Genomic DNA, 25,742 nt, shown 5'->3' on the forward strand with positions numbered 1-25,742 from the left:
AGAGCTGGGAGGAAGTGATTCCCCGGTCACTCCTCCCAGCTAAAACTGAGAGCCGCGCGGGAGGAAGCAGAGGGAGTCAGAGTGGGAACTCTGACTCCCATCCACCTGAGCCACCACTGGACCCCAGGAAAAGTCACCCTACTGCACCTTAAAGGTAGGAAACAGGAGGGTGACTTAAATATAATGTGTGTGTTTGTTTGTGTGTGTGTGTGTCTTTGTAGGTATGTTTTGTGTGTGTGTGTGTCTTTGTATGTCTTGTGTGTGTGTGTGTCTGTCTGTATGTGTCTTTGTATGTATGTCTTGTGTGTGTGTATGTGTCTGTCTGTATATATGTGTGTCTTGTCTTTGTATGTATGTGTGTCTGCATGTGTGTGTGTCTATGTATGTCTTATATATGTGTGCATGTCTGTGTGTGTCTGTTTGCTTGTATGTGTGCCTGTCTGTTTGTATGTATGTGTCTTGTGTGTGTGTATGTGTGCCTGTCTGTGTGTCTTGTGTGTGTGTGTGTCTTGTGTGTGTGTGTGTCTTGTGTGTGTGTCTTGTATGTGTGTGTGTCTTGTATGTGTGTGTGTGTGTGTCTTGTATGTGTGTCGTATGTGTGTCTGTATGTGTGTCTTGTGTGTGTGTGCATGTCTGTTTGTATGTATGTGTCTTGTGTGTGTGTGTATGTGTGCCTGTCTGTGTCTTTGTGTGTGTATGCATGTGTGTCTTGTGTGTCTGTATGTGTGTCTGTATGTGTGTGTGTGTCTGTACGTGTGTCTTGTGTGTGTGTGTCGTATGTGTGTCTGTGTGTGTATGTATGTGTCTTTGTGTGTGTGTCTTGTATGTGTGTCTGTATGTGTGCCTGTCTGTTATAGTGGACTATAGTAAGTGGGCTACCTAGCTCAGCCTTCCTACTGGGCATTGCTATAAGGAAGGTTAAAAAATAGAAAAAAGGGGAAACAAAGGTGGGGAGGGGAATTGAGGAGGGAGAGGAGATGAGCTGACGCACAAATGAGAAATCATATTATGCGCAAACAGAGAAGTCGTCTGAATATCACTGAAAGAGACCTTCGTTTGTTCCTTACGAAAATCGAACCAGATATCAAATATTTAGTCTTGCAGCATCAACCTCAAGGATCTCATTAATCACTAGTAAAGGTAATTTCAATTTACTTTATTGTTTTCTCATTAAACTGTATAAAGTTAAAAACCTTATAAACCTGCATTAAGTAGAAATAAAAAGATAAATGTACGTACATTTTTTTTTTTTTTTAAAACACCCTCCTTTCTTAAAAATATTCCGCATTTGCGCAAAAACTGGTGGGCGGTAAGGACATTTTTTCAACCAAAAAGATGCATTAGTGGGCGGTAGGTAGAAAAAGGTTGACTACCACTGATTTAAAGCATGTAAAAATATAGTATATTAATTAGTCCAAAAGCCATCATATATGCATTAGAAATGTGCTGGTGCCCAGAGTGTCCATTTACGATCACTTTTTCAATGTACCTTTATGCCGTATTACTTAAAATCTGTATACAAATTAGACTTATTAGTGTGGTTTAATCGTGGCATTAAACAGATGTTTGTGAATTACTAACGGAACTATAATGTCGAAATATTTTTTGAAATTTAGAAATGTATGTCATTACAAAGGCTGGATGAGACCAATCTAGGTGAAAATAGTAGCATAAAGCTACAAATGCTGAATTAATATTTCATTAACAACTAGGCAGATTGTTTGGTCATGTAAAATTTAAACAAGTTACTCAATAAACAAAATAAAGAATGCAAATAAAAATAAACACAACAACAACCACAAACAACACTCAATTAGAACCAAATGAAAAACTGGATTGTATTAATGTTAGGGATCCCTTCAACAAAGTACACAAATAAGTTAATTCTAAAAAGGTACCGTACTTGTCCACTGGTATCCGTAGCCTGTTGGTAGTGTGTAGCTAACAAGGTTTCACTCTGGAACACTTCATTGCATTCCAGACATTTAAGACTGTGTCGGCATTGCTTAGCTGGATCCTCATCTAAAGGCATTGCAGGAGTAACTGGTGAACTTACAGGAGCCGATATCACAGGCCCAGTTACACCGGATTGTACTTTTGCCAAACTGTGGGTAAAAAGTGCCACTGTATTTGGTCGAGTAGTGACAGAGCTTGAGGTGGACACATTTGTTTGGGGTGAAGAAATCATTTGGCTTGTAGGAACTGGTTTTAGGATTAAGTGTGAGCACTGCATGACAACCCCTTTTTCTTTATGTCCACGTGCATGAGAAAGAAGGCTGCATTTATTGTAAAAAACTAAATTCTTTGTGCAATGATTACACGTTACTTCTATCCGTACACTCCTGCGGTCATAATGTTGCAAAAGACTTTTTTCGAGGGCAAATGCATCGCCACACTCCAGACATTTGTACCCACGAGCTGGCAAGGTTATCCCTGCATTGGCTGGAGGTGTGAGATTAGGTACATATACTGGAACTGGATTTATACTGCTCAGTACTTTGTTAAAGGCCTCCACTACAGAACTTTGAGAAGAAGACACCAATTGGACTCTGGAAACCTTTTTAACTGGTTGTGCTCCAGTAGTTGATACAAGTGTCTGTTTAATCGGTTGCTGCGATTTTGTTAATACTTGTCGAAGCTCAGATGTAGCCTGAGAACCTTGAGGCAAGAGATTAAGATTGGCAATATGCACGGTTTTTGGCACAAGTTTAGCATTGGCAAGACTTGAAGCTGGAACCACTACAGTCTGCTGCTGAATAGCATTAGCTGCCTTGATTATGGCACTGCTGGCACTTTGAACAGAAGCAGCAGATATCACAGTCGCCTTTACAGTAGTGTTGTTAGCAAACTTCAAATTTATGACTTGTGAGCCTGCAGTTTTAACTGCAGATACAGGCAAAAATGCAGTGGCCACAGGTTTAATTGTAACTTGCTTTGGAGGCATGTCTGATGATGATGGAGTACTGGTCACCGCTGGCTGCACGGATGCTCTGTTTGGAGAGGAAAGAAGAGCAACAGACGTAGGAGAAGATAAAAGTGACGAAACAACCATTGAGGTTGTGTGATCAGAAGGACTTTTTATGCCTTCAGTTTCAAAGTCAGGTAACACTCTTGTAACGGTCCTTTTAATTTCTCCAGATGAAGTCTTGATGGTCTTAATTCTTACTTTTGGAATAGCAGGAGTTGAACCACCAGAGGATGGTGATCCTTTACTACTATTTTCACTTGAGACACTTCTAGGGCTATCAGGTTGCTTCGCTGATACTTTTTTGGTGCCATCAATGAGATTTTGCATGGTCAGTTGAGAATCTGGAGATTTGTCATTTGGTAACAGGCTATCACCGATTTCTTTTGATACTGGAGATCTTTCATCACTGTTAAGTTGTAACTCCTTCGAGTCACATGACACGTTGTTTGCACTTAGGGCTGCAATTGCAGCGATGCAAGAGGAAAGCTTTTCAGAAGACTTTGACTTTAGTGAAGACATACCTCCTCCATTGGTTTCACTTTTCTCAACATCTAGTTTCCCGTCAATTAGTTTATTTTCTAGATGCCTCTGGGTGCTTTGTTTTAGTTTTTCATGTAGTTTCCTTAGTTTAAATGTTTCATATAAATTTAAATGAGTGGAGCTCTCTTCTAAATCTCTCTTACTTTCTTTGTTTTTGTCCATAATGCTTGAAACAGCAGTCCCTGATTTAATTAAATGTTCTCCTACATGCATCTTGTCCCTTTCATAGGTGTGCTGAGAAACTGATCCTGTCAAAATGTTGGCACTGAAATTCGAACGTAACTCTTCTCGATCGAGGGGATCGTCCACTTCAATTTTTTCATCTTCGTCAAATTCTTCAGCACTGGAAATAGGACTGAACTGATTAAAAGCAGATTCTTTGAGTATGGCATTCGATACAACAGCATTATCTTTAAGGGATTTCAATTCTTCTTTATTAAAATGGTCAAGATGTGACACGGTGAGAAACCCATTGGGTAAGCCATTACCTGTGGAGTGATGATTGTCTTTTTCAGGCATCTCCGAAGAATCAACGGTTCTTACATTTTTTACAATAACGCTTACACCAACATCTGTAGATAACGGAGCATGACTATCATCATCTCCTTGAGCAGTTTGCTTGATGTGAACTTCGTGATCGTCATGCCCAGACTCTATAGCTGCTTTGGGATCAACCATGTCAGGAATGTCAAATGCTGCAAGAAGGTCATCGAAGTCCGGAGTCTTCATATCTCCCATGATCTTGAACAGATTGATTTAATCTAATTCTAGAACACAAATAAGAAAATGTAAAACAATATCAGTATAATGTATCATCTCACATGTAAATTAATAAATAGAAATGGTGATCATTTTGGAATATCTCAAATTTTATGTAAGCAACATAGCCTATCTGCCTCTGCAACAAACATTTTTTGTCTGTACTGTAAGAGGAAAATCTATGTGGTGCAGGAGAAAAACAGAAGTATGTAATTAAAAAACTAAATTATCTACAACTACAACTTGACTGTTTCTAACAAAGTCTCTTTACTTTGCACACATCTCTAAAACCCCAATAGATATGGTGCAAGAACTACGCATTTAAAAAAAAAAAAAATCTTTTGTACCGTTTGTCTTCAACAGAATCTCTTGATATTTTTCCATCCTTCTTTAACCGCTTTATACAACTGGTTTACATATCCTCATGAAAAATAAACCCTCAGCGTTTACACTTTCAAGCACTAGGTTTTTGTTTTGGCTTTGGAACGGTGCCAAACCACCTTCCATAGATTCTTAGCCCCATTTGATATTTTTCCTTTTATTCTAGAATATTTCACATCACATCCACTAACAATCCCTTTGCTATTCTCTGGTGCTTGAAAGGTACAATCCCACATTCTAGGCTACTTGCATGCATATTAAGCATTAAGGGGCACACTATAGGAACCCAGACCACTTCATCTAATTGACTATTTTGCAGCACTAAGACTGCCTCCAGTGGCTGTCTATTAGGCAGCCACTAGAGGCGCTTCCGGGATTCTAAGTCCCTTAAGTCCCTCACGCTATTCATGAGAATATCAGTCAGTAAAAATCCCCTAGGAAAGCACTGAGGTAATGCTTTCCTATGGAGAGGGTCTAATGTGCTTGGATCGGATGACGTAAGAGTAGTCAGGGAGGTGACCCATCGACTTGGGACATCAGCCGGGGAATCGGGTACGTGAATAAAGGGGTTTTTAATCCTTTATGTGACAGAGAAAGGGAAAGGGGGGGTCAGAGTGCACTATAGTGTTAGGAATACAGATGATTTTCTATTCCTAACACTACAGAATCCCTTTAAGAAAGCATACTTCATATATTTGTTTGAAACAGTTCTGTATGATTGGCTGACAATTGATCAGGTTCTTCCCTCTTGTAACTATGAGAAGCAATGAGGAAAACAGCTTGCGAAATGTAACGTTTCAGGTAACTACATCTATCTAAAAACCCTATGTCTCCGTTTCTGATTAAGAACGGCACAAGACTGCAAACATTGCGTCAAGATACAATAGTTAATACAAGATGGTCATAGAAACATCAACATGTGAATAAATACAGAAAATGATAAAGATAGTCTTTAAAAAGTAACTCTGGTTTTGAAATAGTTTTGCCAGAACACCTTTGCCTCTGATGTTGTAACCAAGGTCGAATAAGTGTTTCAAACAAATAAAACATGTAGAAAGAAAACCCACATTCTTCTATTCCCTCCCATCTGTCGGAACTTTCTTTGCCCTGCTTTCAGGGAGCTACTACTGCCTGGGGACTGTCTTGGTTCGACGGAACATCCATAGAGGCAACCTTATACTTAGGGATGGAGAGGGGAGGTGTACCTGAGTAAAGCATAGCTCAACTGAAGCCGTGAAATTATTCTTCTGGCTAGCACAACTCATGTGATAAGGCCAGTCGTGTCTCTTTCTTTCTCTCTTTCACTATTTTACATTTATAATAAAATTAGGTGGAGCACCATAAACCTATGTGGTCCTTCATGGATGTGCAATCACCATATCCAGCGTTAACGGCTGTGGTTTTTTTTTTTGCTGTTGTACTTTTATGCAAACTACATTCATCTGTACCTGCCTGAATGTGTTCATATGGATGTATGTGGGATATTGTTACTGTTGCATATGATGTTGAAACCTTGTAATAAATAAAGAATTAAAAAAAAAAAAAAAGAAAGAAAGAAAACCCACAAAGGGTTATAGTTATTATCATTGTATGGACATTTTATAGAATGTGAACAGAAAGTAAATAATACGAATTGATCAATAATAGAAAAGTGGGCAATGAAGAACAATGTTACTGCTGATACTATTGTATTCTGTGGTGACAGTTCCACTTTTAAAATGTTAAATATTTTTCATGGCAAATATGGCACATTATGGCAGTAAGGGCATTATGGGAGATACAGTGCTGAATGTTGCCTACCCCGGTCTAGAACCAGTAATTCAAATTTATTTTTAATACTGGACTTATTGTATGATTGTCTCTCTGTAGGTTTCTGAATTAATAATAACTAAATATTTTCTAAAACTGTGCACCACCCTTGATAATAAAGGTTAATCAGTCTTCATAGAATATGCCTGTGGCGAAAGAAACCTTGCCACTGGTTTTTGGAGGGGCCGGTTTGCCAGGCTACTACCCTGTGACTATGGCCCCTGCAATAGACCTGGCTAAAATAATTTAAACAGGCTCTGTTCATGTGAGTTATGTACTTTTGTACTCCAGACAGAGAGACCGACCGTTAGCCCTGATTCTCTGGAACTATTTTGGGCATAGGACCATGTGCACGGTCGGTCAAAAATAAGGCTTCCAGGAAATTCCTGAAACCCTGAACTGATCTGGGTGATTTTTTAAAATGTTGGTCATCCAGATCAGGGCTATCAGGGGATGTAACATGGTGAGGTTTTATGTATTTTTAGGGTACTTTGGGGGTGTTTTTAAAAAGCATATTTTTTCCTGTGCTTGGAGATAATTGGATTAGAATTAGTACAGTTACTGATCCAATTATCTCCCATGCTGAGGGATTGTGTGCTGTGTGTGGGAGTGTCGTGCCTTGTAACCTTTTGGTCTGTGAAGTTGCAAATCAGTCTACCATCAGGTCCATGTGGGCGTACCTCTTGCATGAGGATTGTCATATAAGGCCAAGTGTGGCTCCCATTAAAGAGAGATTTGTTTGCCCCTTCATTAAGTCTTGGCTCATGTTTGGGGGATTGGAGAACTACATTCACTCTGGGGATTGCTATATCACAATACTCTCCTGAGTATAATCACTAGCTCTTATAAGAGCTGTTCCTGCTACGCTCCCTGGACTAGGAGAGGTCTACCCACTGGAAGCTGGTTCCTGGTCAAGGGTCCAGGGTGGGTGGAGGACGGCGAGACCCCAACCAAGCTGTGGCGGTTCGTGGGGTTTACGGTTGTTATGGTGTTCCAGTGCAGTGCTTACAGTGCTCGCAAGTACACGAAGCAGCGATTGACGGAGGTACCCTGTTGGGGTGCCAGGCGGTCCGTCACAATGCCATATTAGTTTTATCAGTTCTTCCTTGCCCATACATCCACTCATTTGAAAAGTAATCTATAAGGGGACCTTCAATAAAAGACAAATGTGCCCAATTTTTATCTTACAGGCACAAACAACAAAGTTATCTTACATGCGTAGGCTCATAAGGTCCAGTATCTAAAATATTCGACTGATCAGTATACATTAATAAAAAGTAATAATGGATACATAGTGTACTTTGGTTCAGGCAAAAACAGTTACTGTACATTAACGTGTTCACTGGCTATCCTTTTACCTAACGATCATTTGACTATGTATATAGTATTTGGGCTTACTGTTTTTACCTGTACGTAGTAGCCTTGCAAGCAAAGATGTAATCATTCTCAACATGCCGTGTGAATCAATCTCCATGCTATAAATGCACACCACTGTAGCTTGCTTTATAAGCTACTCTGCTTAATGTAAATACTTTTCAGATTTTTGGACACTTTACAAAAGACAAAAATGCAAGGTATGGGGAAATATGTGGAAATCGCCAGGCTTGACAGTAGAGCAAAACAGCTCTACGTGGTTTGAGAAGCAAAGCCAAACTCCTAACTCTCCCAATCCTTCAAAAACTGGCAACCTTAGACAAACGTAGAGATGTAATCCAATTTTACAGGCAGTATTTAGCCGGGACTTATTTTACTTTTCTAATTGTAGGGATGGTAGCTTTCCGGGCAAAGACAACTGATGTTTCCTGCACACTGACCATCTATCATGTGAGAGTGGGTGCAAAATATCATGTATCTGCAAAATTACATATCTGTTCCACATTGCTCAGCTGGCACAGGGATTCTAACAAATGCTTCTATTATGCACCAAAATAAATAAATCACTGCAATGTAAAATGATATAGAGAGAGCATTCAGACACCTTAATTTTTCTAAAATGGTGTCTATTGGTGAATGGTGTCTATTTTTTCTATCAAACCTGTGTCTTATCTGCACTCATGTCGCTTTAACCCCTGGAGTGGCTTAGGAACAACTCTGGATCTCAGACAGGGCCGAAGGTTCACCTTCCAAAAAGACAATGGCACAGAGCCCAGACAACACAATAGTGGCTTAAGAACAACTATGTGAATGTCACAGCCTAGACTTGAACCCAATCAAATATCTCTGGAAGGACAGGGAAATGGCTACCTAAGACAGTCTCCATCCAACCCTAAGAGGATCTGCAGAAATGAATAAGAAAAAAAACTACAGAAATCCAAGTGTGCAAAGCTTATTTAATCATTCCCCAAGTCAATATGATATTTCAAGTTTTTTTTTCGGTTTCATATATTTCCAATGGTGTCAAATATCAGTTTTTTTACTTGGTCATTATGGGGTATTGAGTTTTGTTTAATGTGATAAAAAAATAATAATTTACAAAACTGTAGCATAAGGCTGCAACATTAAAAAAAAAACAAAAAAAAAACGATGGGTCTAAATTCTTTCTGAATGCACTGTAGAGGTCCATTAGTATCCCAGCATTGTGATGTAATCATTGAAGGCACAACTTTATCAGTGTCAATAAAACTAAAAGGAAACACATAAAATATAAAAAGTGAGTGAGGTATTTGGTAACAATACTTCATCCAATGTATGATTACTTATGTTTTTAAACCTTTCCAAAGTGTTCTCTATCTTTGCAGCTGCCCATGAATAACCATATGACCAAACTAGGATTCTTGTAAAAAAAAAAACCAATATACTGAAAATCCACTGCAGATAATTACTTTGAGACTCCAAATCTTGCCTTTCTTTCCACTATGGCTGTCAAATCCTACTTGTCAGATTACCTTAATTAAAGCATTCATCATCCTTACCACTGATTACAAACTTGTATAAATCGAGCAGCGGCCAAAGGGTCATCATGCATGGCTGAATAAACCCTCATTAGAAAAGCAAGCACAAGATGTGTTATGGGTTCAAAATCCACTGAAATATTTTATATAAAGTATGGCTGGGAACTCAGTATATTAAAAAAATGTCTAGTGCATAACTTCCAGCAGTGTAAATGTATCATCTGGAATACAAAGAAGTTGGCTTTTGATTGGGCTATGTTATATTGGCATGGGAAAACATTCACACTCCTATACAGGTGCACATTTTGTATACTTTTGCTTGTTTTCCCCAATATCCCAGTTGGAATAACACCTCTGGTGAACTGGCACAGTTGGTGGGTATGAATAATGTATTGGGGTTTGAGATGTTAAGTGCTATGTACCATAATAGTAACATGCTGATAATGCCATGCTCTCTATAAGAAACATAGAACACAATGATTGAAAGAGTGAAGACATATGCTCTACAACTCATAGAACATACTGGAGCCTATGCCTAAAGTTTCTATTGCAAACACTCTGTTTAGCAAAACGCTAAATGGGAACAATGAGCAGGATTACATATGGCAGAGATAGGCATCCTTCGGCACTCCAGATATTACGGACTTCATCTCCCATAATGTTCTTAGAGCCATAATGCTGGCAAAGCATCAGGGGAGATGTAGTCCAGAACACTCGGAGAGCCAAAAGTTGCCTACTCCTGCTAGATAATATCTGATCCAGTTCTAGAACTCTGACTCAAATGTACTTTATCTTGTGTATATGACTTATACAACCAGATTCATTGCCCATTATGCAAAAGCTCTGCATAATCCAAACCACAACATTTAATCTAGCGAAGATAGATGAGGCAGTAGGTAGATGTGCGTTGTAACATGGTGCAAGAGGTGGCAGATGTGTGTATATACACTGGCAAGCTGCATTACAATACAGATGAGAGTTTGTTCTCATGTGGTGCTAGATAAGGGCACGGTATATTTAGGTACATGTCACTTTTAATTTAGTTTTTTTTTTCCCTAATAACCATCTTTCAGATCTTTTCATAGTCATGAGATAGATACATACATCTTACAGCAACAGGAAAACATACATTAGGGGAAAAAAACTAATCACAGACACTATTTTACTCCTATAGAGGAAAAATCTCTATTTGGAGCTTTGTTAAAAACATACATCATGGTTTCACATAATTGTTTCCATAGCAACAACAATCAACTAAGGTAGGGAAAAAGCTGAAAAGATATAACAAGAAAAGAAAAACACAAGTATACTATAGAATAGAATCTTAAGTAGAAATTATTGTCAATATAAATATCCAACACAGAATGAGTGAAGGGGGCCTCAAACTGAAGGTGGTGCTTAAGGTACTCTACATCATACAAGAAGAAAAAAAAAACTATGTACAGCATTCCTCCATTTAAAAGTGCCTCAAATCACAGCAGCACAGTTTTGACTGTTACTGGTCTTTGTCAGCAAAGTTTCTAAACTTTTTGATGTGATTTGAGAAACCAATAAAGGGACTAATGTTGATCACCAAATGAGGAGCTCTGGGCTGGTTTTCTGTTTGCGGATACTGAGCTGAAAAATAATCTTCCGTTCTAGTTTCAGGAAGAGAAGAAATATAGGTGCTTTATCAAAGTTGTAACATTTAGGTAATCTACATATAGGTAGTATACACAATACTACAAAACTTACTCCTAAACCACTACAAATTATTAGGAGCTCAGATAAGATAAAATCCATAATTTACTGGTAAATATTGCATCGAGACCGAACCACAGTTTATTAGTGAAAACATCAGTCACGTCTAAAATGAAGGCTACTCTTGATCACCAACATATGTATCACAATTAAATAATTCTAGTATGTGGGAGTCAGGTGCTATGGTATTAAGTTGTGTCTAAACAATAAGTAAAAACATATGGGACTCCTGGATTACCTTGGACATTTGCTGAGATGTTTTCGAGACAGTAATCAAGAAAGAAAGGACATCTCCAAAAAAGAAAAGGATCATTGTCATCATAAAATGAAGAGTTCCGTTATTCCACTATCATCGATATGTAGGGTTCAAATATCTAACATTACAAAGCATAAAAATGCTACATAAGTCTTTGTACTCAGAGTCTGCTGGCAAGAATTTTTGTTAGTCAATACGTATATATTGCTTTAAATCAGGACGCTGGAGCACTACCAAGTATGCAGGCTATTTAAATCCATTCTATTAGTACATTAGTCGTGCTTCATGCTGAGGAAATGTTTCCGGTGTGATTTCAGGGCACTAACTGTGGTTACATCACAGGTATCCTAGATATAACTAAATTGCCACTCGTTACGTACTGAGACTGCAGTGGCGTCTCCAGGATTCATACTTAGGGGGAGGGGGGAACATAAGGGGCCAGGGACAAAAGTAGAGAGGTAGTTATAAAAAGTGTGTTTATGTGTGTGTATGTGTGTGTTTGTGTATATACATGTACCGTATATATGTCCCGATGAAAGTTCGAATGTGAACTGAAACGTTGACCTTCTGTGGGATCTTCAATTCAATAAAGAAAATCTTTTTTCACAAGACCTAGAGTGCTGGCTACCTATATCTTTTTAGTGTATATATATATATATATATATATATATATATACACACACACACACACAGACATATGTAAAATCCAAATAGGTTATGGTGGGGAAAAATTGTGATTGAAAATCCCTTCCACCTGTTTTATAACTGTGTGTGTGTGTGTGTGTGTGTGTGTGTGTTTGTATATATATATACACACACACACACACACACACACACATACACATACATACATACACAGGGCTCGAAAAATTCCAGATGCCAGGTCGCCATGGCAACTAGGCATTTCCCTAGTGCCTGGCATTTGTCAGTCCTTTTGCTAAGCCACGCAGTAAACATTAAAGCCGGCCGCCGCAGAGAGCATGGAGGCGACACATGAGAGAGCAGTAACCTTCCTGCAGTTCCTCTCAGCTCTCTTGCACGTTGTTTAGTGACATGACGTCACTCCAGCCCCTGGCATCACTACAGAGAGTGAGAAGCAGAGAGAAACTGCACGAAGGATAAAAACTTACCAGGAAAGGTTAAAGGATCTTAACATGTATAGCTTGGAGGAAAGACGAGACAGGGGGGATATGATAGAAACATTTAAATACATAAAGGGAATCAACACAGTAAAGGAGGAGACTATATTTAAAAGAAGAAAAACTACCACAACAAGAGGACATAGTCTTAAATTAGAGGGACAAAGGTTTAAAAATAATATCAGGAAGTATTACTTTACTGAAAGGTTAGTGGATGCATGGAATAGCCTTCCAGCTGAAGTGGTAGAGGTTAACACAGTAAAGGAGTTTAAGCATGCGTGGGATAGGCATAAGGCTATCCTAACTATAAGATAAGGCCAGGGACTAATGAAAGTATTTAGAAAACTGGGCAGACTAGATGGGCCGAATGGTCCCATGAACGCCAGGGAAAGATCTACTCAGCTCTCCCAAAGCTCTCCCAAAGCTCCCGGGTGGATTTAAATTAAAATAAAAATAGCAATTTGTGAGTGTGTGAGAAAATGTGTGTGTGTGTGTGCTGAAAGGGCCTGTAAAGTTTGTGCGTGCTCTGTGTGTGTATGCAAAGGTGTACGCTGTGTTTATGGGAGTGTACTGTATGTGGGGGGTTCACGGTCTGTGAGGGTGTACTGTGTTCAGTGGGGTGTAGATAGTGTGATAGGGAAGAGCCTTACAATTTTTACTTTAATAATTGTTTAAAAAAAAAAAAAAAGAATATTCCCCTTTCTCTAATCTTACCGTACAGGGAGGGGGTGGCACAATAAGATCCGTGGTGGTTGAAAAGGCTGCCTATCCATCGGGTACAGGGGAAGTTACAAGATAAGAAGTATCTCTCTTGGAGCTCAAGCACTTACAGAGACTGACCCATACAAACCCAAACTGACCCATACACACACATTGCCCCCTCCCCCCCACACACACAGACAACCCATACACACACACAGACTGCTCCCCCACTCACATACAGAGACTGCTCCCCCACTCACATACAGAGACTGACCCCCCCCCCCCCCACACACACACACACAGACTGACCCCCCCCACAGATGCCATTGTCAGACTGTTAGACAGGATTCCCCATCTCCAACCATCAGCCAATGGCTACAGAAGGTGGAAGACACACCCGGTTGAAGCCAAAACAGTAGACATGCTAGGGAGAAGAGAAAGACATATGGATCAATGGAGACCCTGGTATGTATTTACCATGCAGACAGATGCTAATGACTAGGCACGAGCGGAGGCCTGGGGGGGAGGGGGGTAGGAGAGGACCTGGGTGCACCCGGACTCCTTTTTCATCCATATTTTTTATTCACACCCCCACTACAAACTCTCCACTCATCTTACCCTACCCTTTGGAGTAACATATTCCTGTAACACCTCGAAGTCCGCCCACCAGTAGGGAGGAGCTTTGCCCATATTTCCGGGACATGGCAGCCGTGTGGTTCGGTTAAGGACGGATGGGATATCCCTGGGACGACACTAAGGGTAAGGGATATTCCACATGCCTACGATCATACGGTGAGGTCGCAGTACCCCAACTTAAGTATCCTGATACACGAGAACAGGGTCGGTCCCACCCCGGAACCACACCATCTGCAGACCATGATGTTAAACAAATGTGCCATAGTAACCTTGAAATTTCAGCACACAGACACCAACCATCTAACTTGACCTAGGTCCCCACGTTGCAAGCTGAAGGAACCATGCAGAGGAGCCAACGCAAGCAACACAGAGCATTTAAAAAAAATAATAATAACTGTATTTTTTTTAATCTTAACTTGACTTGTTGAAGTGCAATAAAAATATAAATTTTCGTTTGTTTTTTAATCTAGACGTGCCCTATAATCTTTCTTTCCCATCGTATTTAAGGATAATAAAAACAGAGGGATTCTTTGGAAACAACTCCCTCTAGCAACAGTAAGCTCATGCAATTTCATGCGTCATGATTATAACTGGTTCTTTCAATGCCAACAGTTATACCCTGTGTAAAGCATCGTAGGGTTGAACGGAAACCCCCAGGTTGATTTACCTTCTTTCTACACTATAAAGAACATACATAAATTAAAGAAAAAAACAAACGTTATTTTGTTTAATGTCACAGTTTACACCTTTAACCCACAATTCGTGCACACAATTGGCATGAATAAGCACATGCCTGGGCACTTAAACTGTACTTTCCAAGTAGATACCTGATTGTGCCTAGCATTATAGGGCACATATGCAAGAGCTCTGTAGGTAAGGGCTCATTATACTTAAAAACATGTACTTCTGTTAATACACAAACAAACAGGATCCTTATAAAGGAGAATATTCAGTAGTAAATACTGACTGTAAAATGGCAGGAAGTGACTTGTTTTGACTCATAATTGTATCATCTTCATTCACTTCTGGGAGACAGATATAAAAAGCATATTCCTCCTACCCATTGTTACAGCTTTTACTATAATAGCTTACTTTATTTCTGCATTACCAGTTAGTGCAAAAACAAACAAAAACATGTTTCAAGAGAACCCATTATGTGGATAGAAAAACAATTAGAGGTGAGAACAGACAAAAGCTTAAATAGCCTGCCCTTCGGTGGGTTCCCGCTCAGATCTCAAGCTGGTTTTAGCTCATCCTGTGTCATTACAGAGAGAATATATCTGAAGCATAACAGACTGGTCCCACACTTACGGGTAGTCCAGATCCGAAATGCCAGCAATTTCCCTCTGCACAAGAGATACAGCAACCCCAGACGATCGTTTCAACCTTGTAAGGTATCATCAGTGCGGTATAGCCAATATCCCTCAAGGCACTGTGAGCAAAAGGTCCACATCTGGATTGCCCTTTAAACTTTAGGAGAGAAAAACAAATAGCAAGAGAGGTGAGAATGGACAACAGCTCAATTAGCCTGCCCTTCGGTAAGTCGCCGCTCAGATCTCAAGATGGTTTTAGCTCATCTAGTGCCATTACAGAGAGAACATATCTGAAGAACATATCCCACTCTTACGGGCAGTCCAGATCCGAAATGCCAGCAAGTTCCCTCTGCACGAGAGATACGGCAAACCCAGACCCATCATTTAAACCTTGTAAGGTATCATCAGTGAAGTATCTCTGTAATGGTTAAAACCAGCTTGAGATCTGAGCGGGGACCCACCGAAGGGCTGGCTAATTGAGCTGTTGTTCATTCCCACGTCTCAGCTGGGACTAATGAAAGTATTGGGCAGACTAGATGGGCCGAATGGTTCTTATCTGCCATCACATTCTATGTTTCTTTGTTAAACTGCGTAGCTGATTTTTTTGTTTTGGTTTTTTTTTTTATATCCAGTGGTAGTTGCTCTTAAGTTCTATTTTTGCATGCATATGAAAGCTACAGATATCTAATTTTGGGTCTGTTATTTCCGATATGAGAGTCTCCTCCTCTCATGAAACAGCCAGCTAATCATGTATTCACTGGGCCTGATTATCTACATTTTGACAGTCTATGATCCTCATTTTTTCATAAACAGAGTTGTTTTTCTTACTATTCAGCATTATAAAATCTAAAACCATGTGCAGGTATCTCAACACGTGGCTCACATTTTCACTGATACTCTTATGTCTCATGATGACATGTCTATACTGGACTGTGATTTTGTCGCTGCAGTACAAAAAAAATAAAAAAAATAATTTACAATATTCACGACTTTTCAGAATTTACCAATGGAGTCAAAATATAAATATCCATTCTGCTTTGGGTTAAAAATTGGGTGCTTTATTTTGTAATGCATGCATTTTTCTAAAGAATTATTTTTTCCAGTGCATTTTCCAGCTTTACTCTGTGGGGAAGCCATCTTTAAAGGCCTAGCAGGGCAGAGCTAACAATGGCATCATGTACAAGCCGCGCTTTCACACCTTATAATAGCCAGCCCACTCAACAAGTGTAAGCCAATTACAAGCTAATACACAATGCTATATTACATACAATTCTTTAGGTTTAGTAATAATAATAAAGATATTTTTCCTTTAGCTGATCAGTTAATCCTCTTCTAACTTAGAAAAAAAATGGCAAAACGTTAAGTACAAAAACATACAGTGTGCTCTTGCACTTCTTTTCTGCCTTTAGAACAGGGCAGGCCTGTACACTCTGCAGGCCTCGTGGCTGAGTGGATGTTTATTTATGTATTTATTATTTATCATTGCCATATATATAGTGCCAACTGATTCCGCCTTACAATATTATGAGAGGGGGGATTTAACTATATATTGGACAATTACAAGAAAACTTACAGGAACGATAGGTTGAAGAGGGCCCTGCTCAAACAAGCTTACATTCTATAGGAGGTGGGGTATAAAACACATTAGGACAATTTGATATGTGACATTATATGCCAATGCCTCCAGTCATAAGGCCACGTACTATAAGGAAGAACCAAGAACCTAGCAGCTTAGGGCGATGATCATTTCGAGGAGAAAAAATATGAGGGGCTTGCCAGGCATTGACCATGAGCAGTGTTTTGGTTTCTTCCATTGACACCAGTCAACTAGGCTCAAGATTTGCAATTTTCGGTGGAAAAAGTGAAACTGCAGCAGCGAAAAGGTAATTATGTGAAACCGCCCACACACATTCATATTACACAATCCGTTTGCCTTTCCAGTCTGAAATATTTACTTTCATTCAAAATAATAAAAAAAAAAAAGGGACATAAAATCATGTAGTTTGATAAAATATTATTTTTAAAAGGTTAGTAATAGCCAATGTGACTCCCTATTTTGGACCCAAATCCCTCTGTCCCTCTTTTTTATTCTAATGGCCCTCTTTTCTGTGAGCTCCATATTGTTGATGTCTGAGTGTATAACAGAACTCCACAGCAATATTACTCACAGTTTTGTGTCTTTACACTACAATAAATGTGTTTAGAACTCAATCTTTGTAAATAAGATACGCAGATCGTGTTCTAAATTACACTTTAGTTGTATACATTGCTATTATTAAGACATCTACAATTTTTCAAAAAAGCCACGCCCCTGGTCACACCCCTAGAATTAAAACGTCCATACTGCTTTATTTAATTTAAATACATGTTGGGAGGTATGCATTGACACTACAGTCTATTGTCGTGGTTATGGTTTAATGAATCTCTTGGTGCCTTCACTTCACTGTTTTTATGAATGAGCTCATTATCTGTACACATTTGCACAACAATGATAGGCTGTGGGCTGGGAAAGCTTGTATATAAAGTTCAATGATACTCATTTACCTAAATCAGAAGGATGAAAGGCTAACGCAACTTGATGGTTTGACCCAGATTTACACATACTATGGTTGGCACACTAACAAAATTAAATTATGTGCTTGTCTGTTTAGGCAGGCGGGTTGGCTCTTCCTTCACCTACCCCCAGCTTTTTCTCCCCCCCCAAATGACAAATCTACTGGCATTGTCAGGACTATTGACAGGTGTGTGTTGGAAAAACATGTGTCTGTCACGATTATATCAGCTGGATGACTGGAGCTGGTGTTGAACATGGCATTGCATCTCATGGGGTTAAGTGGTAGAGCCCAACAAGTCAGGGGAGCAGCACCTTCCCCGCCACCTTTAAACTTCACCAGCCACCACTGTATTCCATGCATAGAAACCATTAACAAACAAAAATTAGCACATGAAACCCAATTCATATATGTTTATGTGTGCAGACAGAGAATTATGGCGGTATCGCAGTATCTTGTAACTCCTTTTAAGGACACATGACATGTGTGACATGTCATGATTCCCTTTTATTCCAGAAGTTTGGTCTTTAAGGGGTTAAACTGGGACCATTCAATTAGGAAACTACTCCTTTGGGAATATTTTACACTTGAAAAAGAAAGTACCTACAGAAGCTTGATACAAAATTACTGTTCAATAAAACAATGCATTAAGTGACACTGCAATATTCCACTATTGTAAACATGCATCGGTGTACGAATAGAGCGACTCTAAACTACGTAGATAAACAATACACAACGACAAAATGACAGAAGCAACTGATAATTTGAAATGTACTTTGTGTTTGTTTAGATATATATCATGTATATGTTATACACACACATGCACAATAATTCAAAATAAACAACACTACTTGCAAATCCTAAAATTGTGACTCATGCCTATAGTCTTATTAGATGATTTTGGAAAGCTTAGCATTATGAAAAATATACAAAATAACAACAGCAACAAAATAGTGCAAACTGATCTTATTATCTTTTAAGATATCCCTGTCTCTTTACATGGTCATTTTCCAAACAGAATTTGGTTATTGCCTTTTTTGTTTTAAGCAGAGACCCATCTGAGACTGAACAAAGACACAATAACTGAATGGGGCCTGATTTTCTCCAAGGCAGTGTTAAGATTCAGGCCTACTCACCAGACTATGAAAATGAACAGATGACTTCAGGCTGACTCGATGACTCTTCCATTTAACACTCTAGACTTTTCCAGAAAATAAAAGAAGGTGCAGATAATTAGGTATTTTTAGGCCAAGACATTTTTTTTTTTTGTTGGTTTGATTTTTAATTATCCGTTTCTTCTAGAAACGTCTTCCAGCCAAACTAAACACAAATATTTTTTTTTATGTAGGCTGATGTTGATTCCTGCTCGGAAACAGGGTAATACAGCTGCAGGCAATCACATTCAGCAGGAAGAAAAAAAAATTGCAGGCTAGGCCTGCCTCTGCAACACTAGCAGTAAAAGAGGCCCTCAAAACTGATACGTTTATACGTGAATCCAGTGTCACTCAGCCATCTAAATGCACAAAGACCTCTCAGATGCCCAATTAAAGTGACAACGCTCATAGAGAGCCTTTAGCACACGCACTGTCAATATTCTTTAATTATAGAGAGCTCTAGAACACAATGCATGGATGAAAAAAGAAAAGAACAAAATAGAGAGAAAAGCAGACACAAGCGTATTTATATTAACGTATTGCACTAAGCCTCTAGCAATGCAACATTTTACGTCTGACAAAAGGAAGGCCTGAATTTTAGGGTTGAAACCACTGAGTGTAGGTTGACATCTATATAAAACAGCATACGCATAACAGATTAATATAGAGTGCTTGTCAACAATCTTAATAGTCACTGTAAAAAAAAAAAAAAAAAAAAAAAAAAAAAAACTATTTAAACTGCCCATGCAATTTCCATGTCACATTGCCAGACCCCCCTCTCCTCCCCCCCAAAGAAGACTGCATTAAACTTAAAAAATAAGCATAGCACAGTTATACATCTGTTTCAGCTCACCTTCTAGCTGTCTTTATTAAGTGGTTCAAAAGCCAATGCAAATTGTGAATTTGCCTTTGAAAAGCAGAGGAATCTATGGAACGTTTACTAGCCTGCTAATGACAATGCAAAGGAAATGTATGAAAAGCTGAATCCCAAACGTAGTCATTTGAAGAGAAGAAAACATTAAATCAACTAAGCATTGCCTTGCTTTTTTTTAAAAAAATAAATAAAAAAATATTAATAATAATAATAATTCTTCTCCTCTGATTAAACAACTTACCCAATTCAAAATTTCCAGGGCTTTATGGGCTGCATTGTGCTGCGTTGTACAGTACCAGGGACAATCTTTCATAATGAAAATCTGAATACACTTTCACTAAAAGTCTCCATTTTTTTTTTCCTTGATTGCAGCTAACACAAAGCCAGCTTTAGGGCTAAGACCCGTCAGTACAGTAAAGCATCAAACTGGTCAGGAATGCAGAGCTATGGATTTCCTGTTTTTAGGAAGTTACAGGACATGTCTCCCTGGCTTTCATAAGGCGGATTGTTCAGAAGTCCATTCTCTCTCCTCTAGCTGTCTTTGTTCATCCTTTCATTACAGCTGCCTTCCTCCTGTGTCCCTCTTCTGCCACGCTCATTCCCCTTCTCTCCCAGGCCTCTCCAGTTCACAAAACAAGATGCATACGCCAGCTACAAATGAAAGCATAGATTTTTTTTTTTTGTAAGAAACAGATTTTGTCTAATTTCCATAACTGTGAAAATTGTAAATAGAAAAACAATTTGTGCTACAGCACACGCATACATTATTTTATATATATATATATATATATATATATATATATATATATATATATATATATATATATGCTACCATTATAAAAACATTAAATAATACTGTGATTACTGGGGGATATACAGCATAACACATATTTGTCCTTAGAAACTGCTGGCTATATTTAAAAGTCACGGTATATTTTATTACGATATTATTATTTTTTGTTTAAACCTGTAAACTGTCACAGTTGAAACACTTACTCTCCTGTACACAGAAAGATGTTTACTGCGTACAGAAAAGCATTAGTAAAAGAGACATTGTGTACAGTGATTGCATTTTCCAAGCAACTATATTTCAGTTCTTGATTATAATTTTTTTTATTTTCGTTCATGCAAACAAATATAGAATGCAGATCTGGCACGCAACAGCCAATGAAAGCAGTTATGGTGGCAGATATATGTGTCTGTATTCGCAGATGAATAGAATTTAAATATATATAGAATATATATTTTATATAGAATTGCTGCTGTCTAGTGGTTAAAAATAATTCTATCCAATGCTACAATACTTTGAACTTCGACCTTTCATTATCTTATCCTTTGGAAGGGGTTAAATCACACCCAGACATGTCACTGTGGATTTAAATTGTGTGGCCTGGTGATACAAGTCTTATTTTTAGCACAATGGTTTATTATTCTTATTTATTATTATAACCGAAGGATCTTTAGCTAACAGCACATAGAAGATACAATGCATGCACAGAACAACAGACCATGCAATAGTCCCCCCCACCCCCAATCCTCATTTTTTTGTTCTAGATTTTAGAATGTTCTGCTTAATTAACCCCTTGTACAACAAATGCAATGGCAGTATTTTTGAAATCTCAGCTCATAAACAGCTGACATGTTAACATGCCCACCAAGCCCATTCCCATGAATGCAAAATATGCACACATATGCATGTTTTGTTTTTATTTTTCTGCTGGTTTTACATACCAGTGCTGTGTGTCTATAGTGCAATTCATACTGAAATAAAATGATGATGCCTTCCTGCTACTTCCTCTGTCTGCCATGAAGGATTTATCCCACTGTAGCTCTGTGGCTGCATTGTTACATGAGCTGATCTGCCTCAAACCAGTTTCAGCCGGATCTGGACACCTACATTAAAGCGTATGGCAAGCCTAGGTTGCATGCTATTAATCCTAAAATCATAGGCCTTCTTTAATACAATGTTACAAATATTTTATCTTTATCTTTTAAAAAGTCACCTGGAGACATGTATCCGCTTTAAGTCTCTCCTTTTGTTACATATTCACTGATTTTTGTATTTATTAATCTTTATCAAAGACAGACGCAAACATGCAAGCAGGGCCCCACATGCCACAAAATTCTCTCTCGGGTTATCGAGAACATATGGAACTCTCATTAAATGACCTATAACAAAGTCAGCCCAATATGATCCAATATGAGCAAACAGCCCACCTGAATTGCACTGGGCTTGGATGAAACAGAAACACTGTGGAAAATCAAAAACGTCCTTTGTTGCCAAGTTTGACTGTATCTGTCTATGTCACAAAAGTGAGTGACATTTTACAAATCTGTCATGACAAACCAAAATGATACCTTAACCCCTTAAGGACACATGACATGTGTGACATGTCATGATTCCCTTTTATTGCAGAAGTTTGGTCCTTAAGGGGTTAATTCCCACTGAAAAATTAAAAAAAATGTCACACATATAATAATAACAAAGTATTTAACCAGGAAAAGTACATTCACATGTAGCGGGAATAAAAGGATAAATATGTCCTATTCACATAGTAGTGTTAGTATATAAAATGTTAAAGTGGCGCATTTCTGAAGAAGTTTTATTTAGTCACTCGATTTTCTGAAAATGTATAAAAAAACATAAGACATTCTCAGACATAAAACTGGTTAGTTGTTTAAGGTATATAGTAGTTAAAGAAATAGCTGTCAAACCACAATTTGATTTAGCGACACCTATGAAAATGCACGCGTCAAGGTTGTGTAGATATAACTAATGGGAAAGCATGATTTTTTATATATATATATATATATATATATATATATTTTATATAAACTGTCTTAAATTAACGTCTGACCTGAAAAACCGACTTACAATCATGGTACAAAGGACACTGACTAGCTGGCAAACCAAAACGGTTTAGAGTTCAACTGTATATTACACTTACGGCTTCTATTCTAACATTGGGACCCTGTCATTCAAAATATGGAATCCTCTTTTAATGTTATAATTATTTTCAACAAAATATGTCAAAATGAGGAAAAATATACTGCAGTATAAATAAAAAAAATCAACAAATAGCTGGTTTACAAAATGAACAATAGCAGGTTAACTTGTGTGCAGCTAATTCATCAAACCACCATGGCTGCTTTAATGGTATATATAGAAATCTCAACTATAAAGCACAATCATAATTCTGAAGTGCTAAATATAATAAAGGACTAAAACACAGACGTTTCGGGTATACACACCCTTTTTCAACATGCAATGCCCATAATTAATTTCATCGATAGGAAAATGGATAGTTATTGCAAATGTCTTTATTTATACTTACTGCTACAATTGTAAGTTATATGACAAATTGCTGTCCACCTGCGTCAGTCAGTCCCTCGTTTGATGCTGGCTGTATTTCTTGAGGGAGGGTCAGGTTAGTTAGTGTTTGCTGCTGGGTCTATGCTGGATGAGGGAGAAACAATCTTTAGGTAAGTATATCAGTATCATTTAATCTATGTTGCTGGCATTTTTTCAGTAACATACAGTATACTTTAACATGTGCACTCCGACAAGAAGCTGAGCTTGCCAGCAATGTGTGTTGTGCATGACAGTGCATTAAGCAGAGGTTGTATAGAAGCAATAACATAAGGGGCATATTAGCTAAACGGTGATCTTTGATTAATTGACGAGACGACTGCAGAAGGTGGGACAAGAAACGTATGGAGTTTTGCTAAATTGGCCTAATATTTCTCAATTATCCAGTGAATATGTGAAAATTCACAACCACACCATCTTGTTTGCACTTTACCAGAATTGGTAAAAAAAAAAAAAAACATTTGAGCTTTATTTGAGAAAGAACTATATTGAGGTCAATCCTTACCTTTCAACTAGGTCCTAAAATGTGTTGTAATGTGCAATTTAATGTTCCAGAAATGTTCTAAAATAGTGACTACAAGATACAGTAAAATGTTTCTCTTCAATAAAAACATGGGGGAAAATATGCAATCATTAAATGTAGTGCTTCTGTCTGTGGAGGTTATTCTGCCATGAAAACGTGATATCAAACCAGATGTTCATGTTTGGATGGCAATTTACAATATTAGAGTTAAATAGATGTATTTTGCCTACCTGTACAACACTGCAAGGCTACACCAGGCTGTGGCAACAGCATCTCCCTCCTGCCCTGCCCCCAGTCCTCTCCACTGTGTATTCCCAGAATCCCCTGGTTTGTTTTTCTTACATTTGCAGTCACAGAATGAATAGATATTCTATGTTCTTTACACTGGCAGTAATGCATTTTGATAGAGTGAAATTGATGCATCTGCATTGTGCATCACAAAATGCAATGTAAAAGGATTACATTGCAAACTGTCAGCCTGTAGATACCCTGAACAGGCCTCACCATGATCTCTTACTGCAGAAGAGCTGTGTTAAAACCCCTCCTTCTACATTTCAGCTTGTGTATTCAATTAAAGGGACATCTCTGTCGGACAAAATCTTTTGTCTTCATCTCACGGAAAGAAGAGTGACTAGCCAGGATATAAAGCAAAGCCCCACATTAAACAATTCAAAATTAAGCTACATTTTACCCATGTTTTTTTCTTTTTTATGCATCATCTCATAAAAAAAATGCATTAACATTAAAATTAAACAAAAAATTCCTAAAATTCATACCCCTTGTATTCAATGCAAATCACAGTGCTGTGCAGTCTCTGCAGGAAGCTACACAGCTTACTGATTTCTAATTTATTTTTCCCCTAAGGCCCCGGTGGTCATCATGTCCTGTTAGACAGTGGTGGCAAATGGTTTTTATGACCCAAGTGTCCAAACTGAAACACAAATCCAACTAATTTATCTCAAAGTGGCAATTCAATTAACTGAAAAAACACATCAAACTACTTGCTAAATTAATTCACTGCTTTTTTTTCTTAGAAGGAAAACAGAACAGATTTTTTTTTTTTGGGAGGGGGAGGGGTTATTATGGTTTTTGTATTGCAATAAATTGATGGTACAGTATAATAATCAAGATATACATTGGATAAGTAAACCAATCTTTGTAAGTAATTATATCAAAATTAAATAAAAAATAATACATTAGGTCTTTATATGATCAGAACACAATCGTATTCTGCACGTACCAACATTAAATATATACAGATACAAGTGACCGGGTGAAAGGGCAAAATATTTCAATATTATAACCATAATAGGCATTTTAAACGTTCTCATATATTTACATTACTCTGTGTAAATCTTGTTATTGCCTCATATTCACTAGAGTATGCAGCAATACTCTGTTTCTATAATAATCAGTCGCCTATCCCCTCATCCTCTGACCTATACTTCACCCATGGCTGCCACAAAATGGTAAATTGTGGGTATTTGTTGGAAGCATTTGCAGTCAACTCCTCCATTCTCTTTATGTCCTCTACTCTATCTATCCATTCAGCCATGGAGGGGGAATGAGTTGTCTTCCAGTTCAAAGGTATCAGCGTTTTGGCTGCTAATAATAGAATTCGCAAACAGGTCTTTCGTAGTTTCCTAAGTGGTATGGTGGCGTGTAACAATAATATTTCCTCATGGTTCGAGGAGATGGGCAAGCCAAAGATCGTACATATCACTGGCAATACCATCTCCCAGATATGCAAAAGAGTACTGATATCTATTCCACACCTCCAGCATGTATCCAAAATCTAAGAGTTCCAAGTATGCAATTTCGTTGGTGTGTGATTCCACCAGGTAAGAAATTTATATCCTGCCTCTTGGAAGCATGTTGTTGGGGAGTGAGTTAAGATAAATATTTTTTTGCCACTGTTGATTAATTAGATTAATATTAAGATCGGATTCCCATTTCTCTGTGAATTTTGGTTGACCAGAATATCTAGTGTTAATATTTAATTATTTATACATATAAGAAAGCCTGTGTTTCAGTGATGTGCGTGTGTGGCAGATTTGTTAAAAATGTGTTAATGGTTGGGTTGTCCCCCTTTTTCAACATAAGGATTGTAAATAATGTGTCAATCTATGATAATG

The 25,742-nt window shown here is 38.1% G+C and overlaps 1 protein-coding gene and 1 long non-coding RNA gene across 2 annotated transcripts in view; both read right to left on the reverse strand.

Annotated features, from left to right (window-relative positions):
• The window catches only part of ZNF532 (zinc finger protein 532), a 36,639-nt gene extending 32,393 nt beyond the window's left edge, over positions 1-4,246 (reverse strand). The window contains exon 1 of the mRNA XM_063453955.1: positions 1,904-4,246. Coding sequence (XP_063310025.1) covers positions 1,904-4,246 — 2,343 coding nt within the window. The remainder of the gene's footprint in view (positions 1-1,903) is intronic.
• Positions 4,247-8,994: 4,748 nt separating this feature from the next.
• On the reverse strand, positions 8,995-24,033 carry LOC134612468 (uncharacterized). The gene is made up of 5 exons (XR_010090930.1): positions 23,838-24,033; positions 23,050-23,171; positions 19,956-20,365; positions 18,823-18,887; positions 8,995-9,079 (listed from the first exon to the last, which is right to left on the reverse strand). It is a non-coding gene; the product is annotated as an uncharacterized LOC134612468 (long non-coding RNA).
• Positions 24,034-25,742: the final 1,709 nt, after the last annotated feature.

Source organism: Pelobates fuscus, chromosome 5, assembly GCF_036172605.1.
Source record: "Pelobates fuscus isolate aPelFus1 chromosome 5, aPelFus1.pri, whole genome shotgun sequence".
Lineage (NCBI taxonomy): Eukaryota > Metazoa > Chordata > Amphibia > Anura > Pelobatidae > Pelobates > Pelobates fuscus.